Source organism: Thalassophryne amazonica, chromosome 17 (genome assembly GCF_902500255.1).
Source record: "Thalassophryne amazonica chromosome 17, fThaAma1.1, whole genome shotgun sequence".
Lineage (NCBI taxonomy): Eukaryota > Metazoa > Chordata > Actinopteri > Batrachoidiformes > Batrachoididae > Thalassophryne > Thalassophryne amazonica.
This window is the reverse complement of record NC_047119.1, coordinates 59355849-59376246: the sequence shown is the minus strand read 5'-3', so window position 1 is coordinate 59376246 and position 20398 is coordinate 59355849. Positions and strand designations below refer to the sequence as shown.

The window sequence follows — 20398 nt, the reverse complement described above, 5'->3', positions numbered from 1 at the left end:
TGTGTGTGTGTGTGTGTGTGTGTGTGTGTGTGTGTGTGTGTGTGTGTGTGTGTGTGTAGGGGCACTTTGAGTGACAGCTCATGTTGTCACAGCTTTTTTTTTTTAGCATTTTATTACAAATATCTGTAATAATATGGCTTGTTGGTTTGTTAAATCTTGTAACAGATCATTAAAGGTGTGTGTGTGTGTGTGTGTGTGTGTGTGTGTGTGTGTGTGTGTGTGTGTGTGTGTGTGTGTGTGTGTGTGTGTGTGTGTGTGCGCAGAAGGGGTTTTTGGCAGGCCCCCAGGCAGCCGGGGGGCGGCACAAGCACTTAAGAATAAAATAACTAATCAGTGTACTGTGTGTGTGAATTTGTCAGATACATGGCCATCATCCATCCCCTGCAGCAGAGGTTGTCTTCAACAGAGACACGGGTGCTGATCGGTGTGTTCTGGGCGCTGGCTTTGCTTTTCGCCTTCCCTCAGTACTACTACTCCTCCATCACCGTGCTGCCGGGTCGCACAGTCTGCTACATAGACTGGCCCGAATACTCTACTGTGGACTTCAAGAAGGTGTGAGTATTGGAAAGGCTCACAGTCCGATCAACCCACACAAGCATCTATATCAAGTCCCTGCTCGTGCAGGTGTGTCACTCCATGCAGTAATCACTCCCACCAAGAATACGTTAAAGAAATTAATAAAATTGTAAAAGACCTTGGGCCTGAAATGGTTTCTGTTAGTTCTTATGTAATTCATTGGTTCACAAAGGGTTCTAGCTATTTTTTATCTACAAGGGTAGGCTGAAAAGTTCTAAGGCTGACTATGATGCAGTGGCGAATTGAACAAATTTAGGGTTATTTTTCTACATAGTCTCCCTGTAACTCCACACACTTCTTCCAGCGGTGCTTGAGTGCTTTCATTCCCTTGGCATAGAAGCTTTCATCTTGAGAGTCAAAATAGTCCTCAATGGCAGCCATCACCTCATCATTGCTCCGATAGTGCTTCCCAGCCAAGTTTTTTTTCAGGTTTGGGAACAGATGAAAGTCCGAGGGTGCCAAGTCAGGGGAGTATGGTGGGTGATCTACCAGTTTGAATCCACACTCGTGGATAGTGGCCATGGCCACTGTTGACTTGTGAGCTGGGGCATTGTCTTGTTTCGTCAGCATTCCTGGTCACTTCTTTTTGATAGCCTCGCGTAACTGTCTCAGTAGGTTAGAATAGTACTGTCCATTTATGGTTTGTCCCTTTTCAAGATAGTCTACAAACACAATGCCCTTGGCATCCCAGAAAACCATGACCTTCCCCGCAGACGAAATGACCTTGGCCTTCTTTGGAGGTGGTGACCTTGGGTGTTTCCACTGCACTGATTGTTTTTTTGTCTCTGGTTCAAGGTGGTGAACCCAACACTCATCCTGGGTAAGGAAACGTTCCATGTAATTGGCTGGATCCTCTTCAAATTGCACCAAGTTTGCCTTCGACATGACTAGCCTGGTGCGTTTCTGATCAGGCATCAGAAGACGTGGCACCCACCGAGCCGACACCTTTGACATTCCAAATTCTTCATGCAGAATGTGTTCAATTCTCTCACGGGATATTCCCATAGCATCTGCTAGCTGATTAATCATCGATCGTCTGTCGTCCATCACCATTTCATGAACAAGGTCAATGTTTTTCTGGGTTGTGGCTGTTGCAGGCCGCCCAGACCTTGGGTCGTCTTCAAGGCTCTCTCTGCCCCTCTTAAATTCAGCTGCCCACTTCTGCACTGTAGATATGGAGGGAGCTTCATCCCCTAATGTGGCAACCATATCCGCATGAATATCCTTGGGCTTTAACCCCTTTTTATGCAGGTACTTAATCACACCGCAATGCCAGATTTTGTCCATTTTTGCCGTTTCCCTCTACCACAAACTTTCAAACTTGGCTATGATCCACGAACTACCTCACAACCTGGAAGAAAAAACACAGTTAGTCATCAGAAGAGTTGAACTTAATGCATGCCAAGATTTATTGAAATGGCATTTCTCCTCCTTGGTGAGCCTTAGAACTTTTCAGCCTACCCTCGTATTTCCTTCTGGTTAAATAATTCGGTACTTCAATGTTTCCCATAATCCACCAGCGCTTTCCCAGAATGCACCGCGTCACCAGCAGAGTTCCTGCATTTCAAAGCCATGCAAGTGATGGCTAGCGAGGATGTGGACGGCACCATTCCGCGAGTTCACGAGCGATTATGATGATGACGCGTTCTCCCAAGTTGAGAGGGTTATCTAGAGGAGGTGTAGCACCTGTGATGGACTTCTGCCATGCCTCGGTGTTGTCTTATCGTCCATACTTCACGAGATGTGTTTACATTGTGCCTTAAACCGGAACTCTGCTGAAACTGACCTCTCGCGTGTGTCACGGACAACGAGATGGCGCGACATTCACTACTGCAAAACAGTGAATGAGACTGCCCACCTAAAAAAGGGAATCAAACATCCAAATTCAAATTAGCCTCAAATATAATAATAATAATAATAAGAATAATAAGAATAATAATAAGAATAACCTTTACTTAACCAGGTAGAATTCCATTGACATCAAAACCTCTTTTGCAAGGATGACCTGGCCAACAAAGACAGCAGCACACATCATCGTGGACAAGTTAACATCAACATGACAACGCTGGTGGTGAAGAAAATACAATCAACCTGGTCATAATTACATTGCACATGAAGTAAAGTCTCCAGCAGGTTTGGATTAGAAACATAGGCAGTGAGCAAAAGAATCCCATTCATGATCTCATAAAATAGGCCGGAAGGTGTTCAATATTAATTCCTTAATATTGTATTTCTCAGCCAGGCCAACAAATCCTGTTTCAGTCAGTTTAATTAATATTAATTTGTTCAGTCAAAACTTATGACAGAGGAAGAGTCCAGAAATCTGTTCCGGACGGATTGTCCTGAGTGTAACGTGGTCACTTCAATGAAGTAGCCAATTACCAAGTACAATGCCAATTTCAGGCAAGGTGATTTTATGACAAGTAAGTCTTTTTTAGTTTTTTTTTTTTATTATTATTATTATTATTATTATTTCTATTATTGTTGTTGTTGTTTGTTTGTTATTTTGAAATTGTAAATGAGCTCACAAGATCTTGGTGGAACCTTGGGTGGAATAATTTTGTATCAAACAAGCAGTTACTTAGGGAGGCTCTGATGAGAAATGTCACTTACATTGTAAGGGATTATGAATGAATGAATGAATTTTTTTTTCTGCACACAATTCAACAATAACAAAAAAAAAAACTCATAACAAAACAACTACAATTAACCCGTGTGGCCGAAAGGGCGAGGGCTGAAGCAAAACTTAGAAATGCCCACCCCTTATACTATAAAAATAAGAAATACATACTGTATATACACACACATATATACATGCATGCACACATAAACACAATTTAATAAATACATATCTACACATATCTACACATATCTATATATATATCTATATATATATAGATATAGATATATATATATATACACTCAACAAAAATATAAACGCAACACTTTTGGTTTTGCTCCCATTTTGTATGAGATGAACTCAAAGATCTAAAACTTTTTCCACATACACAATATCACCATTTCCCTCAAATATTGTTCACAAACCAGTCTAAATCTGTGATAGTGAGCACTTCTCCTTTGCTGAGATAATCCATCCCACCTCACAGGTGTGCCATATCAAGATGCTGATTAGACACCATGATTAGTGCACAGGTGTGCCTTAGACTGGCCACAATAAAAGGCCACTCTGAAAGGTGCAGTTTTGTTTTATTGGGGGGGATACCAGTCAGTATCTGGTGTGACCACCATTTGCCTCATGCAGTGCAACACATCTCCTTCGCATAGAGTTGATCAGGTTGTCAATTGTGGCCTGTGGAATGTTGGTCCACTCCTCTTCAATGGCTGTGCAAAGTTGCTGGATATTAGCAGGAACTGGTACACGCTGTCGTATACGCCGGTCCAGAGCATCCCAAACATGCTCAATGGGTGACATGTCCGGTGAGTATGCCGGCCATGCAAGAACTGGGACATTTTCAGCTTCCAAGAATTGTGTACAGATCCTTGCAACATGGGGCCGTGCATTATCCTGCTGCAACATGAGGTGATGTTCTTGGATGTATGGCACAACAATGGGCCTCAGGATCTCGTCATGGTATCTCTGTGCATTCAAAATGCCATCAATAAAATGCACCTGTGTTCTTCGTCCATAACAGACGCCTGCCCATACCATAACCCCACCGCCACCATGGGCCACTCGATCCACAACATTGACATCAGAAAACCGCTCACCCACACGACGCCACACACACTGTCTGTCATCTGCCCTGAACAGTGTGAACTGGGATTCATCCGTGAAGAGAACACCTCTCCAACGTGCCAAACGCCAGCGAATGTGAGCATTTGCCCACTCAAGTCGGTTACGACGACGAACTGGAGTCAGGTCGAGACCCTGATGAGGATGACGAGCATGCAGATGAGCTTCCCTGAGACGGTTTCTGACAGTTTGTGCAGAAATTCTTTGGTTATGCAAACCAATTGTTTCAGCAGCTGTCCGAGTGGCTGGTCTCAGACGATCTTGGAGGTGAACATGCTGGATATGGAGGTCCTGGGCTGGTGTGGTTACACGTGGTCTGCGGTTGTGAGGCTGGTTGGATGTACTGCCAAATTCTCTGAAACACCTTTGGAGACGGCTTATGGTAGAGAAATGAAGATTCAATACACGAGCAACAGCTCTGGTTGACATTCCTGCTGTCAGCATGCCAATTGCACGCTCCCTCAAATCTTGTGACATCTGTGGCATTGTGCTGTGTGATAAAACTGCACCTTTCAGAGTGGCCTTTTATTATGGACAGTCTAAGGCACACCTGTGCACTAATCATGGTGTCTAATTAGCATCTTGATATGGCACACCTGTGAGGTGGGATGGATTATCTCAGCAAAGGAGAAGTGCTCACTATCACAGATTTAGACTGGTTTGTGAACAATATTTGAGGGAAATGGTGATATTGTGTATGTGTAAAAAGTTTTAGATCTTTGAGTTCATCTCATACAAAATGGGAGCAAAACCAAAAGTGTTGCGTTTATATTTTTGTTGAGTGTATATACGAGGGCTGTCCGTAAAGTATAGGTCCTTTTTATTTTTTTCAAAAACTATATGGATTTCATTCATATGTTTTTACGTCAGACATGCTTGAACCCTCGTGCGCATGCGTGAGTTTTTCCACGCCTGTCGGTGACGTCATTCGCCTGTGAGCACTCCTTGTGGGAGGAGTCGTCCAGCCCCTCGTCGGAATTCCTTTGTCTGAGAAGTTGCTGAGAGACTGGCGCTTTGTTTGATCAAAATTTTTTCTAAACCTGTGAGACACATCGAAGTGGACATGGTTCGAAAAATTAAGCTGGTTTTCAGTGAACATTTTAACAGCTGATGAGAGATTTTGAGGTGATTCTGTCGTTTTAAGGACTTTTCACGGTGCGAGACGTCGTGCAGCGCTCTCAGGCAGCGTCATCAGCCTGTTTCAAGCTTAAAACCTCCACATTTCAGGCTCTATTGATCCAGGACGTCGTGAGAGAACAGAGACGTTTCAGAAGAAGTCGGTTTCAGCATTTTATCCGGATATTCCACTGTTAAAGGAGATTTTTTTAATGAAAGACGTGCGGACGGGTCCGCGCGTCGGGACGCAGCCGACGCGGCGCGGCGGCACAGGAAAAACACCTCCGTGTTGATAACCATTTGTTAAAATCCAGTTGGCTTTTGATGGCTTTCATTGGAGTGAGTATATGAGAAATTGTTTATCAGCTGGAGATGTTCTAACTTGTCCTCAAGGCTTCCAACAGAGGTGTTTTTCCTGTGGCGGAGCGTCGCGGCGGCTGCGAGCCGACGCTGCAATCCGCCCGCACGTCTTTCATTAAAAAAATCTCCTTTAACAGTGGAATATATATATATATACATATATATATATACATATACACATATATATACATATATATACATATATATATATATATATATATATATGTACACACACACACACAGTGGGGAAAATAAGTATTTGACCCCCTGTCAGTTTTGCAGGTGTTCCCACCTACAAAAAATGGAGAGGTCTGTAATTTTTATTGTAGGTACACTTCAACTGTGAGAGACAGAATCTAAAAAAAATCCAGAAAATCACATTGTATGATTTTTAAATAATTAATTTGGATTTTATTGCATAAAATAAGTATTTGATCCCCTACCAACCAGCAAGAATTCTGGCTCTGACAGACCTGTTAGTTTTTCTTTAAGAAGCCCTCTTATTCTGCACTCTTTACCTGTATTAACTGCACCTGTTTGAACTTGTTATGTATAAAAGACACCTGTTCACACACTCAATCAATCACACCACCATAGCCAAAACCAAAGAGCTGTCTAAGGACACCAGGGACAAAACTGTAGACCTGCACAAGGCTGGGATGGACTACAGGACAACAGGCAAGCAGCTTGGTAGAAGACAGCAACATTTATGATTATTTATTAAAAAGTGGAAGAAACAAAAGATGACTGTCAATCTCCCTTGGTTTGGGATTCCATGGAAGATCTCACTTTGTGGGGTAAGAATGATTCTGAGAAAGCTCAGAACTACACAGGAGGACCTGGTCAATGACCTGAAGAGAGCTGGGACCACAGTCACAAAGATTACATTAGTAACACATGATGCTGTCATGGTTTAAAATCCTGCAGGGCAGCAAGGTCTCACTGCTCAAGCCAGCACATGTCTAGGCCCGTTTGAAGTTCACCAGTGACCATCTGGATGATCCAGAGGAGGCATGGGAGAAGGTCATGTGGTCAGATGAGACCAGAATAGAGCTTTTTGGAATCAACTCCACTTACCATGTTTAGAGGATGAGAACAACACCAAGAAAACCATCCCAACCGTGAAGCATGGGGGTGGAAACATCACACTCTGGGGGTGCTCTTCTGCAAAGGGGACAGGACGACTGCACCATATTGAAGGGAGGATGGATGGGGTCATGTATTGCAAGATTTTGGCAAACAACCTCCTTCCCTCAGTAAGAGCATTGAAGATGGGTCATGGCTGGGTCTTCCAGCATGACAATGACCCCAAACACACAGCCAGGGCAACTCCGTAAGAAGCATTTCAAGGTCCTGGAGTGGCCTGGCCAGTCTCCAGACCTGAACTCAAGAGAAAATCTTTGGAGAGAGCTGAAACTCCAAACCTGAAAGATTTGGAGAAGATCTGTATGGAGGAGTGGGCCAAAATCCCTGTTGCAGTGTGTGAAAACTTGGTCAAGAACTACAGGAAACGTCTGACCTCTGTAATGGCAGACAAATGTTTTGTTAAGCTCTGTTTTTCTAGGGGGTCAAATACTTATTTTATGCAATAAAAAGCAAATTAATTATTTAAAAATCATACAATGTGATTTTCTGGATTATTTTTTTTTTAGATTCTGTCTCTCACAGTTGAAGTGTACCTATGACAAAAATTACAGACCTCTCCATTCTTTGTGGGTGGGAAAACCTGCAAAACTGACAGGGGGTCAAATACACTCAACAAAAATATAAACGCAACACTTTTGGTTTTGCTCCCATTTTGTATGAGATGAACTCAAAGATCTAAAACTTTTTCCACATACACAATATCACCATTTCCCTCAAATATTGTTCACAAACCAGTCTAAATCTGTGATAGTGAGCACTTCTCCTTTGCTGAGATAATCCATCCCACCTCACAGGTGTGCCATATCAAGATGCTGATTAGACACCATGATTAGTGCACAGGTGTGCCTTAGACTGCCCACAATAAAAGGCCACTCTGAAAGGTGCAGTTTTATCACACAGCACAATGCCACAGATGTCGCAAGATTTGAGGGAGCGTGCAGTTGGCATGCTGACAGTAGGAATGTCAACCAGAGCTGTTGCTCGTGTATTGAATGTTCATTTCTCTACCATAAGCCATCTCCAAAGGCGTTTCAGAGGATTTGGCAGTACATCCAACCAACCTCACAACTGCAGACCACGTGTACCCACACCAGCCCAGGACCTCCACATCCAGCATGTTCACCTCCAAGATCGTCTGAGACCAGCCACTCGGACAGCTGCTGAAACAATCGGTTTTCATGACCAAAGAATTTCTGCACAAACTGTCAGAAACCGTCTCAGGGAAGCTCATCTGCATGCTCGTCGTCCTCATCGGGGTCTCGACCTGACTCCAGTTGGTCGTCGTAACCGACTTGAGTGGGCAAATGCTCACATTCGCTGGCGTTTGGCACGTTGGAGAGGTGTTCTCTTCACGGATGATGCGAAGGAGATGTGTTGCACTGCATGAGGCAAATGGTGGTCACACCAGATACTGACTGGTATCCCCCCCAATAAAACAAAACTGCACCTTTCAGAGTGGCTTTTTATTGTGGGCAGTCTAAGGCACACCTGTGCACTAATCATGGTGTCTAATCAGCATCTTGTTATGGCACACCTGTGAGGTGGGATGGATTATCTCAGCAAAGGAGAACTGCTCACTATCACAGATTTCGACTGGTTTGTGAACAATATTTGAGGGAAATGGTGATATTGTGTATGTGGAAAAAGTTTTAGATCTTTGAGTTCATCTCATACAAAATGGGAGCAAAACCAAAAGTGTTGCGTTTATATTTTTGTTGAGTATACTTATTTTCCCCACTGTATATACACACCCATGATGACTAAAAAATAAATACCAAATACTATAAAAAAAAAATGTGCAAAATTAATCAGTGAACTCACAATGGCTCACAACACACAATACTGAAAGCAATAACAAAATCAAGTCTTCAAACTATAGCAAGCAATTTTATTACTCTTGTAATGCCTACTAAAGTACCAAGTACATTAATATTGTCAGAACAGTTGTTCCAGATGTTGACACCTTTAACAGAAGCACAGAGACTTTTTGCAGTAGTTTAGATCCTTAATTTCTCAAAAAATAAAATTCCTCTCAAATTATAACTGGAGTTCGCCAGTTTAAACAGATGCTGGACATGTGCCAACAGTTTATTTTTTAACTTTATACATGATTTGTATTGTGATGTACTCAACCAAGTCCCAGAATTTTAGAATATGTAAACAAGCAAACAATGGATTTGTTGGCTCGCAGTATAATTTGTTACAGATCATTCGTATAGCTTTCTTTTGCAACAAAATACTGGATTAGAATTAGTTTTATAAGTATTTCCCCAAACCTCAATGCAATAGGTCATATACAGTAGTGTTCAGAATAATAGTAGTGCTATGTGACTAAAAAGATTAATCCAGGTTTTGAGTATATTTCTTATTGTTACATGAGAAACAAGGTACCAGTAGATTCAGTAGATTCTCCCAAATCCAACAAGACCAAGCATTCATGATATGCACACTCTTAATGATATGAAATTTGGCTATTAGTAAAAAAGTAGAAAAGGGGGTATTCACAGTAATAGTAGCATCTGCTGTTGATGCTACAAACTCAAAACTGTTGTGTTCAAACTGCTTTTTTAGCAATCCTGTGAATCACTAAACTAGTATTTAGTTATAAAACCACAGTTTTTCATGATTTCTTCACATTTGCGAGGCATGGAGTCAACCAACTTGTGGCACCTTTCAGCTGTTATTCCACTCCAAGATTCTTTAACAACATTCCAGAATTCATTCACATTTCTTGGTTTTGCTTCAGAAACAGCTTTTTTGATGTCACCCCACAAGTTCTCAATTGGATTTAGGTCCGGGGATTGGGCAGGCCACTCCAAAACATTAATTTTGTTGGTTTGGAACCAAGATTTTACTCGTTTACTCGTGTGCTTAGGGTCATTGTCTTGTTGAAACACCCATTTCAAGGGCATGTCCTCTTCAGCATAAGGCAATATGACCTCTTCAAGTATTTTGACATATCCAAACTGATCCATGATACCTGGTATGCGATATATAGGCCCAACACCATAGTAGGAGAAACATGCCCATATCATGATGCTTGCACCACCATGCTTCACTGTCTTCACTGTGAACTGTGGCTTGAATTCAGACTTTGGGGGTCATCTCACAAACTGTCTGCGGCCCTTGGACCCAAAAAGAACAATTTTACTTTCATCAGTCCACAAAATATTCCTGAGCCTTTGCCATTCTGGTTATTCTTCTATCCATTTTGATGGTTGTTTTCCGTTTTCTTCCACGCGTCTCTGTTTTGTTTTTTGTTTTTGTTTTTTTGTCCATTTTAAAGCATTGGAAATCATTGTAGATGAACAGCCTATAATTTTTTGCACCTGCGTATAAGTTTTCCCCTCTCCAATCAACTTTTTAATCAAACTACGCTGTTCTTCTGAACAATGTCTTGAATGTCCCATTGTCCTTAGGCTTTCAAAGAGAAAAGCATGTTCAACAGGTGCTGGCTTCATCCTTAAATAGGGGACACCTGATTCACACCTGTTTGTTCCACAAAATTGACGAACTTACTGACTGAATGCCACACTACTATTATTGTGAACACCCCCTTTTCTACGTTTTTTACTAATAGCCCAATTTCATAGCCTTAAGAGTGTGCATATCATGAATGCTTGGTCTTGTTGGATTTGTGAGAATCTACTGAATCTACTGGTACCTTGTTTCCCATGTAACAATAAGAAATATACTCAAAACCTGGATTAATCTTTTTAATTAATCTTTTTAGTAATGAATGAATTATAATGTGAGTTACAACATTTTGGCCATGTGATGCACTTTTCAGGATGCATTTGAAGATGACCCAAGTTATAACAGAAAGCCACTAGTAATTATAATGACTATTTATATAGAACGTCCCAAGAATCAAAGCGTGAAACAAAATAAACTCCAATAATAAAAGAACAAATACCAGTAATAAAACATACACTACAACACTGCACAAAAATCCCAAATTAAAGAGCTCATAACACAGAGTGATGAGCTCGTAACACTGCAGTGATGCGGTCGCTGTATCGGACCATCGTGGTGAAGAGAGAGCTGAGTAGGAGGCCAAAGCTCTCGATTTACTGATCGATCTACGTTCCAACCCTCACCTATGGTCGTGAGATTTGGCTCATGACGGAAGGAATGAGATCGCGAGTAGAAGCGGCCAAAATGAGTTTCCTCCGCAGGGTGGCTGGGCGCTCCCTTAGAGATAAGGTGAGGAGCTCTGTCACTCGGGAGGAGCTCGGAGTCGAGCCGCTGCTCCTCCACGTCGAAAGGAGCCAGCTGAGGTGGCTCGGGCATCTTTTCCAGATGCCCCCTGGACGCCTCGCTGGAGAGGTGTTCCGGGCATGTCCCATTGGGAGGGGTCCCCGGGGAAGACCCAGGACACGCTGGAGGGACTACGTCTCTCGGCTGACTTGGGAACGCCTCGGGGTTCCCCCGGAGGAGCTGGGGGAGGTGTGTGTGAATCAGGAGGTCTGGGCGGCTTTGCTTGAGCTGCTGCCCCGTGACCCGACTCCGGATAAAATGGATGGATGAATGGATGGATAACGCAGAGTTAGGGAATAACCCTGTTGTGTCTGATGATTTGCTGATGTTAATGCTGGATTTTAATTGAGTTTTGCCGGCGACACGTTAACGGAGCTGGTAAAAAGGAGTTTTAGTAAAACGGCTATTTGTGACCATAATCCAGCATTAGCATCCGCAAATCAGACACAGGGGGCTTATTCCCATTCTAATCCAATTCCAACATTTGCACAGATCCATGTCCACCACTGAAGGCTACATCTTAATTCACATAATATATTTCGGTAAAAATGTTATGCAGACAAAGGGTGTGATTAAAGCTTACCATGGCAACAGTGTCTTCATGCCAAACTGGAAATTCTCTGAGCAGAATCCACATCACTACTTTCGTATGGTAGCTTAAATGAATCCATTTCGCTGTCGTCACGCCAGCAGTTTCTCTGCATTACTGTCATCTGCGTAGCAATGCACGCAGACAGGGCATGGAGTAACACATCAAATGTGAAACAGTTTTAATATTTCTCCACCATTTACACGATATTTTATTGTCTGAAATCTCACACAATTAACCAATTAGATTTGCAGAAAAAAATGTAATGCAACTTATACTCCAGTGCAACTTATATATGTTTTTTCCTCTTCAAGAGGAATTTTTTTGACAGGTGCGACTTGTACTCTGGAAAATACGATAACTTAAAACAGAAGACACTGTGACATGTTTTATTTTATGTGCATCTTTAACTCTATTGTATATTGGTTTTATTTTTTATGAATTCTATGTCTTTGATTTTATTGTAAAGTGCTTTGAACACCATCTGGCTGTTCTAAAGGGCTATAGAAATAAATGATTGATTGATTGATTTCATTATCACTAAATCAGTTTTTTCCGTTCTTTTCATCCATTTCTGTCTCACCTCTACTCTGGATCCACACTGACATCCTGTAGATACTATGTTAGTGTGACAGTGCTGAACTATTTCCTGCCGCTGTGTATTATGGGTTGTGCGTACATAACCGTGGGCATCTCCCTCTGGGCAAGTGAGATCCCCGGAGACTCGTCTGAACTCTACAAAGAGCAACTTATTGCCAAACGCAAGGTGATGCAAACTCTCACACACTGACACAAGACCTTCTGTTCGTGGTGGTCTGAAACTCATATTACTGCACTGACACTGATCAGATGCCAGTCTGTGTATTTTACAATGGCTCTGCCTTATAAGCCGTACTTTGATTTAGGCCAGTGTTTCTCATAGTTTTTCAGACCAACGAACACTTAACCAATAAGAAAAACATCTTGCAGACCACCTAACTCCCCAAATATACAAATACAATACGTCTGCTGAGCACTCCAACAGTATATTACAATCTGTTAGTCTTTGTAGTACTTTTTAAACAGTTTGAGAAACACCTTTAAGTTAGAATGTACAGCAGGTAAAATAAGTATTGACCACGTCACCATTTTTCTCAGTAAATATATTTCTAAAGGTGCTATTGACATGAAATTTTAATCAGATGTCAGTAACAACCCAAGTAATCCACACATACAAAGACACCAAACCATAGATGTCCATAAATTGTCATGTGTAGTAATGTGAAATGACAAGAAAAAAGTATTGAACACCTGAAGAAAGGGAGGTGCAAGCCAAGACACCAGCTGAAATCTATCAGTAATTAGAAAGCAATCTTGCCCCTTGTCAGTGCAAATTAATATCAGCTAGTTCAGTCCCAACTGATGGCCTATAAAAAGGTGTCTCATTACCAAGGTGTCACACTAGAAACATCTCATGATGGGTCACAGCAAAGAGCTCTCTCAAGATCTTCCCATCCTCACTGCAAAACATACTGATGGCATTGGTTACAGAAGGATTTCTAAACATCTGAATGTTCCAGTGAGCACTGTAGGGGCCATAATCTGAAAGTGGAAAAAACATAATTTCACCATAAACCGGCCACGGCCAGGTGCTCCTCCTAAGATTTCTGACAGAGGACTGAAAATAATTATTAGAAGAGTTATCCAAGAGCCAAGGGCTGCTTCAGAAAGACCTGGAGTTAGCGGGTACAATTGAAAATACTAAACCACTGTGGCCTGTATGCACGCTCACCATGGAAGACTCCATTGAAGAAAAAGCATGTTAAAGCTCATTTAAATTTTGCTGCACAAGATTTAGACAAGCCTGTGAAATACTTGGAGAATATAGTGTGGCCAGATGAGACCAAAATTTAGCAATTTGGATGCCATAATACACACCATAAATGGCGCTGCCCATCAGCCCAAAAACACCATACCAACAGTGAAGTTTGGAGTTGAGAACATCATGGTGCAGGGCTGTTTTTCACCATCCAGCACTGACAAACTTCATTATAATTGATACATTATAATTGATGTCTCGGTACATTGAACATGTACCGAGACATTCTTGCTAAAAATCTACCAGGATGATGAAGATGAATTGGGGGTGGACATTTCAGCAAGACAGTGATCCCAAACACACAGCCAAGGAAACTCTCAGTTGGTTTTTGATAATGAAAATAAAGACTCTAGAATGGGCCAGCCAGCCACGTGACTCCAATCTAATAGAAAATCTGTGGAAAGAACTAAGGGCCCTGTCCCACTGGCGTTTAGGAGGATTTGCGCATGAAGTGAGGAGACAAAAGCTGAGCGTCCGCAACAAAGGTGGGCAGAAATGACAAATGTCCCGGGGTGGATCAGTGAATACATGAGGAAGAAAAGCGGATATAACAGGGAACAGAAGCTAAGGCGACCACGGAGGCGCCCCCATGAGGGGCACAGCGGCCGTGATGCACTCGCTCCATCTGTGCCCACTCTGTCTGCATGCGCAACATACCATTTGCGATCGTGATGTGGCCGTGCTGGGCACGCGTCATATCTGTTTTGCATGCTGTCCCGGTCCGCCGCCAAGCCGCGCCAACCCGTCGGTTGCGGATATCAGCGGATGACAGGGGATATGCGACGCGTTGGTTGTGTATGTCCTGCGTATGTCTTCAGTATGTGTTCAGGCAGTGATGCGGATCTCAAAAATCCTGGCTGCGGACATGCGTGCCTCTGTGGATGATCACGGACGTGTTCGGATGGCGGCCGACTCATACAGGAATGTTACACGGTTATTGCGGTTGTTTGGCGGATGTGGGCCACTTTTGTGCGCATTCCATCTGCAAATCCTCCTAAACGCCAGTGGGACAGGGCCCTAAGGATTCAGAGTTCATAGAAGAGGTCCACAGAACCTTCAAGGTTTGAAGACTGTTTGTGTGGAACAATGCACCAAAATCACACCTGAGCAAAGGATGTGACAAATTTCTCCATACAGGAAGAGTCTTAAAGCTTCATTACCAACACAGACTTTTGAAGAAAGTATTAAATCATTTTCAGTAAACGTGTTCAGTATTTTTTTTTTCCTTGTGTCATTCTATTTTATTACACATAACTTAATTTCTGTACATATTTGTTTTGGATTCATTGCATGTATGGAATACTTGGGTTGTTATCAACATCTGGTAAAAATTTCATGTCTATGGGGCAGCGCAGTCTTGTTTGAATCCCTGCGTGATATTGCGGGATTTGGCCACTTCTGCGGACAGCCTGCCAGTGCTAACCACTAAGCCAACAAATGCATTTGGGTGCAGATTCTCTTTTTCATGTGTGGAGTTTAAAAAGGAGGGTGGAGACTACGCTAGCAAGGATAACTCAGTATCAACAATAGCTTTCTATGCTAGCATGGCTAGTTAGCACACAACTGAGTCCAAAAGTAGGCTGTTCAGAAACTGTCCACTAGTCCTAGGATCCAGTAGTCCTAGGGTCCACTAGCCCTAGTACTAAGGAGAGCAGATTGAAGTTGTTTTTTTTTTCTTTTACATTTATGGTAGGCTATATGTTGCACTAAAGTGGGTTAAGTAATGTTACAAAAGTGTGACAAATAAAACAATTATGGTGAATTACCATTATTTGTTGATTTTCAATTCGACAGATTTACAGACAACAGTACAAATAAAGGTGATTAATGGTGTATGTCAACAGAATTATATGTTATATTTTTGTAAATTGAACAAAACTGGATCTGGTTTGTTATTTGAAAGTATTACATTTATTTGTGAACTTTAAAGTCAGTTTGGGGTTGTAATTTACACCTTCAAATAATATAAAGAGCTTAACACCAGTGGACCCTCCTCAACTCTTCAGTTTATTTGTAAGCAAATCGTGTTCATTTAATGTGTTCACCAGGTAATGCCAGGCCCCTGCTTACTTGGTGATTGTGTTGAAGACTGTAGATAAAAGGCTGGTTAGGCCTGGTGGTGGGTCAATAAAACTCAGAGGATAGCTTAATACCAAAACTGCTTGATGCTTAACACAAAATTTGATGTTGCCCATTTTTCTCATTATTTTACGGTTTGCTGATGCGCAATTTCAATGGGGTATGATAAACCCTGCTTTTTGACTTTGTAATTCGCTTGCATTATTACCAGGTCAAAAAAAAAAAATCATAAATATGTTTCAAATTGAGAAGTAAATGAAATGCATTGTTCAAATAATAAACATTCTTCTAAAGGGCTCATAAAGAACACAAGGAGCACAAAAATATTATCACAATAATAAAGACTCCAATTTAGTAGTGCTGAAAGACTATGCCAACAAGATGAATCAAGCTTTTTTCGGAAATGTTTGTTATGGTTCGGCGTGGATGAAGGACGAACCCAAAAGCAGGGAGCAGAAAAGGTGCGTAAGAAAAGAGATTTATTTACAATGAGTTCAAGTACTGAGATTAATGAGTCAAGTGTGCGGCAATCTAGCCGCGTGGAGACCGGCCCGCTCAGCGGTGGAACCACAGGAGCCGCAGCCCAGATGTCTTCAGTTCAGTTGCTTCTTAGTGTTTGTTGTCAGGAAAAGTTCATAGTTTAGTTTGTATGATATTCCAAGCAGAGTTCAGTGTGAAGCGGCTCATGTGAGCAGAGGTGAACAAACACTTAGTAGAAGCAGAGTGTGAGAGCTCTGCGCACAGGCTGCAGGTCAAGCTGGTCTCGGTGCGGCAGCAACGAGGATGAAGTCAGCTCTAAGCTGAGGCTCAGACAGGTGGTGTGTGGAAACACCCAAAAAGTCAGCAAAATTCTATTTCTGGAAAAATAGAGAGGCCAAGCTTACCGTGGAAGAACTTTGAAAAGTTATTTTTTTAGTTACTTTTTAGTTGCTTTATACAGTTACTTTATGCAGTTACTTCATTAGCAGCTTTATGGAATTACTTTATTAGAAGCTGCCGAAAACTTAGAAAGATACTAAAGATATTAGAAAAACAAAAAATTTCACTGATAAACAATCGGTTAACAGTTATTATGGATTCAGAACCAGTGTTGCCACAGTTACTTTGAAAAGTTACTTTATGCAGTTACTTCATTCACAGCTTTATGCAGTTCCTTTATTCGCAGTTGCCAACAGCTTGTAAGTAATAAGTAATGTAACTAATAAGGTAACTAGTAATATAACTTGGTTACTTTTAAGATTGAGCAATCAGCAAAGTAACTAATAAGTTACTTTTCTGAGTACTAAATTTTAAAATAACCAAGTTAGATTATGAGTTACTTTGTTAATTACATTCAGCAGCTGCTGACAAGTAGCTGCTAATGAAGTAACAGTAAAATATAACTGTATATACTAACTAATGAAGTAACTTTTGTTGTGGGGGGGGGGGGCGTTACTATGTAGTTGCAAAACAGTGTTATTTCATTTAATGGATGTTTTTAAAATCTGAAAATCAAACCAATAATTCATATTAATTTCAACCCACTCTTCATCCTCGTTTGTCCACGGCAGGTGGTGAAGATGATGATCGTGGTTGTGTGCACGTTTGCTATCTGCTGGCTGCCGTATCACATCTACTTCTTGTTGCACCAGTTCTTTCCTGATTTGTTTGAACAGCGTTACATCCAACAAGTGTACCTGGCGGTTATGTGGCTCGCCATGAGCTCCACTATGTATAACCCAATCATCTACTACTGTCTCAACAGCAGGTATGCTTCTTCTTTCATGTCTGACTGTTCGCTTCATATTTTTCTGTTAAAATGACCAGTTGTTGGCCTGTATTTATCTCTTTGTGTAGGTGATGTGCTCTGTAATCTGCATTTGTGTTGCTAATCCACTGTGCCATTTCTAATCCTCCCTGTTATGAAATATTGAATTTTTTTCCCCACAGGTTCAGAGCAGGTTTCCAGCAGGTGTTTTGTTGCTGTGCTCCTAAAGTCACCAAAGAAGAGCTTGAGCTGAAATTGCCGTGTTACCTACAGACCCAGGTGTGTCTTAGAAAGGCAACTGGTCACATCAGACTACAGCTGAGGCACTTACTTGGCAATAAATTTGATTGTGATTCTGATTGGTTAACATACACCCTGACTAAACACATTCACAAGAGCAAACTGAGATTTCTGATGTCCACTAATCCAGATCCGGATCACCTCCAAATTGCAGTGGCGTCTTCCATGGCCTACAGTTGTATGCAAAAGTTTGGGCATCCCTGATGGTTTCCATGATTTTCCTTTATAAATCATTGGTTGTCTGGATCAGCAATTTCAGTAAAATTTATCATATAACAGACAAAGAGAAATGAGAAGTGAAATGAAGTTTATAAGATTTACAGAAAGTGCGCAATAATTCTTTAAACAAAATTAGGCAGATGCATAAATTTGGGCACCCCAACAGAAAAATACATCAATATTTAGTAGATCCTCCTTTTGCAGAAATAACAGCCTCTAAATTCTTCCTATAGCTTCCAATGAGAGTCTGGATTCTGGTTGAAGATAGTTTGGACAATTCCTCTAGATAAAACATCTCAGGTTTGTTGGTTTCCGAGCATGGACAGGTCGCTTAAAGTAGACCTGCATTGAAATAAATGTGGTCAGATTTCAGAAAGAAATAGCTGATATGTATTTATAAGACCCTTGTGAATGCAGTAAAGTAAATCTGTAAGCCCAAATTTGTAATTCAGCAGAGAAATCTTTGTTTAAAAATGACAAATTTGCAGCTAAAATTTAGCCCTCTGTGAAAACAGTTTGTACAGCCGTATCATTTCCATGATGTCAGGGACAAGACGACGCGCTCCCGCCTTCAGTCTGATCCCGCATTGAAATTGATTTTATCTGTTAGTAATGTTACTTATACACGTCCTTGTTTCACCATCCAAAAGTAAGCTACAATGAATGTGAGATACAGATCTGTGTGCTCAGATCAGCAACGACATCGACAGTGGGCGCCATTCTTCCTCTCCCGCTCTCTGCCTCCGCTGCGCTTATTAAGTCTGCGGGCTCATTAACGAGCTCGTTAACCGCCGACGCGGGCCACTCACACCGCCCGTGTCTGCTTTGCAGCCGGTGTTGTGCCAGATTCAGCGCACAACAACGGCATCACCTCTCTGTCTACTGAATGGAGCTGCAGCACACTTGGCACAAGTCCTGAGATTACGCTCGCTGTGTTAATGCGAAGCGTCCGGTACACCTGTTGCTGCAAGGACAGACTTCTTGCGGCAAAATCCACAGCACCGCACGTCTCGGCAATCGGAGCCCCAGAGCTCCATGGACGCTGAGAGAGGTTTATATATTTTTAATGACTGGGATTCTTTGCGGGTCTCACCTCCATATCCCGCGATGGTACCGGAGGTGAAAGACAGTAGATTTTCATTGCAACACCACTCAATCAAACGGGCGTATGAAAAAGTCCCCCAAAATAATTTTCAAGCACAAATAAAAGAAATGTGTACTCACCAAATGTGTCGCAAGACAATATGAAGTTTTAAAAAAAGTAGATCCTTCTGTATAAGACAAGAAAAAGGTGCAGATGCAAACTGACGTACATCCACAAATTACAATTGGCGCAATACAAAAAATTTGCGGAGGGCTAAATGTTAGCTGTAAATTTGTCATTTTCAAATGAAGATTTCTCCGTTGAATGAAAGATCTGGGCTTGCAGATTTACTTTACTACATTCAGAAGGATCTCATGTGTAAATGTAAGTCATTTTTTGTTCAAAAAATCTGACTGCATTTTTTTCAATGCAGGTCTCCTTTAAAATCACACCACAGATTTTCAATAATATTCAGGTCTGGGGACTGAGATGGCCATTCCAGAACATTGTACTTGTTCCTCTGCATGAATGCCTTAGTAGATTTTGAAGAGTGTTTAGGGTTGTTGTCTTGTTGAAAGATCCTGCACAAAAATTGAGTAAAACAGTGCTCCTACCATGAAAATGGTATAAATGCATTAAAACCATAAATAAATAAATGACTACATCATTAGAAAAGTACAGAATCAAACCATTCATGAACATTGTTCTCAAGAATCTGCTGATATTGACTGGAATCCATGTGACCCTCAACTTTAACAAGATTCCCAGTATCTGCACTGGCCACATAGCCAGACAGCATGATGGAACCACCTCCAAATTTTACTGTAGGCAGCAACTGTTTTTCTTGGAAAACTGTGTTCTTTTTCAGCCATGCATGCCGCCTCTTGTTATGTCCAAATAACAAAATTTTTGTTTCATCAGTCCACAGCACCATATTCCAAAACGAAGCTGGCTTGTCCATATGTGCTTTGGCATACCTCAAGCGACTCTGTTTGTGGCGTGTATGCAGAAAAGGCTTCCTCTGCATTACAGCATCATACAGCATCTCTTTGCGCAAAGTGCGCTGTATAGTTGAATGATGCACAGAGACACTAGCTGCAGCAAGATCATGTTGTAGGTCTATGGAGCAGGTCTGTGGGTTGACTATGACTGTTCTCACCATCCTTCACTTCAGCTTATCTGAGATTTTTCTTGGCCTGCCACTGCAGGCCTTAACTAGTACTGTGCCTGCGGTCTTCAATTTCCTCACTATGTTCCTCACAGTGGAAACTGACAGCTGAAATCTCTGAGATAGCTTTTTGTATCCTTCC

At 41.7% G+C, this 20398-nt stretch overlaps 1 protein-coding gene across 1 annotated transcript in view; it reads left to right on the top strand.

Annotated features, from left to right (window-relative positions):
• The window catches only part of tacr1b (tachykinin receptor 1b), a 29642-nt gene that overhangs the window by 8378 nt on the left and 866 nt on the right, over positions 1-20398 (top strand). Inside the window, exons 3-6 of the mRNA XM_034192167.1 lie at positions 360-554; positions 12417-12567; positions 17289-17485; positions 17668-17764. Of these exons, the coding sequence (XP_034048058.1) occupies positions 360-554; positions 12417-12567; positions 17289-17485; positions 17668-17764 (640 nt within the window). The remainder of the gene's footprint in view (positions 1-359; positions 555-12416; positions 12568-17288; positions 17486-17667; positions 17765-20398) is intronic.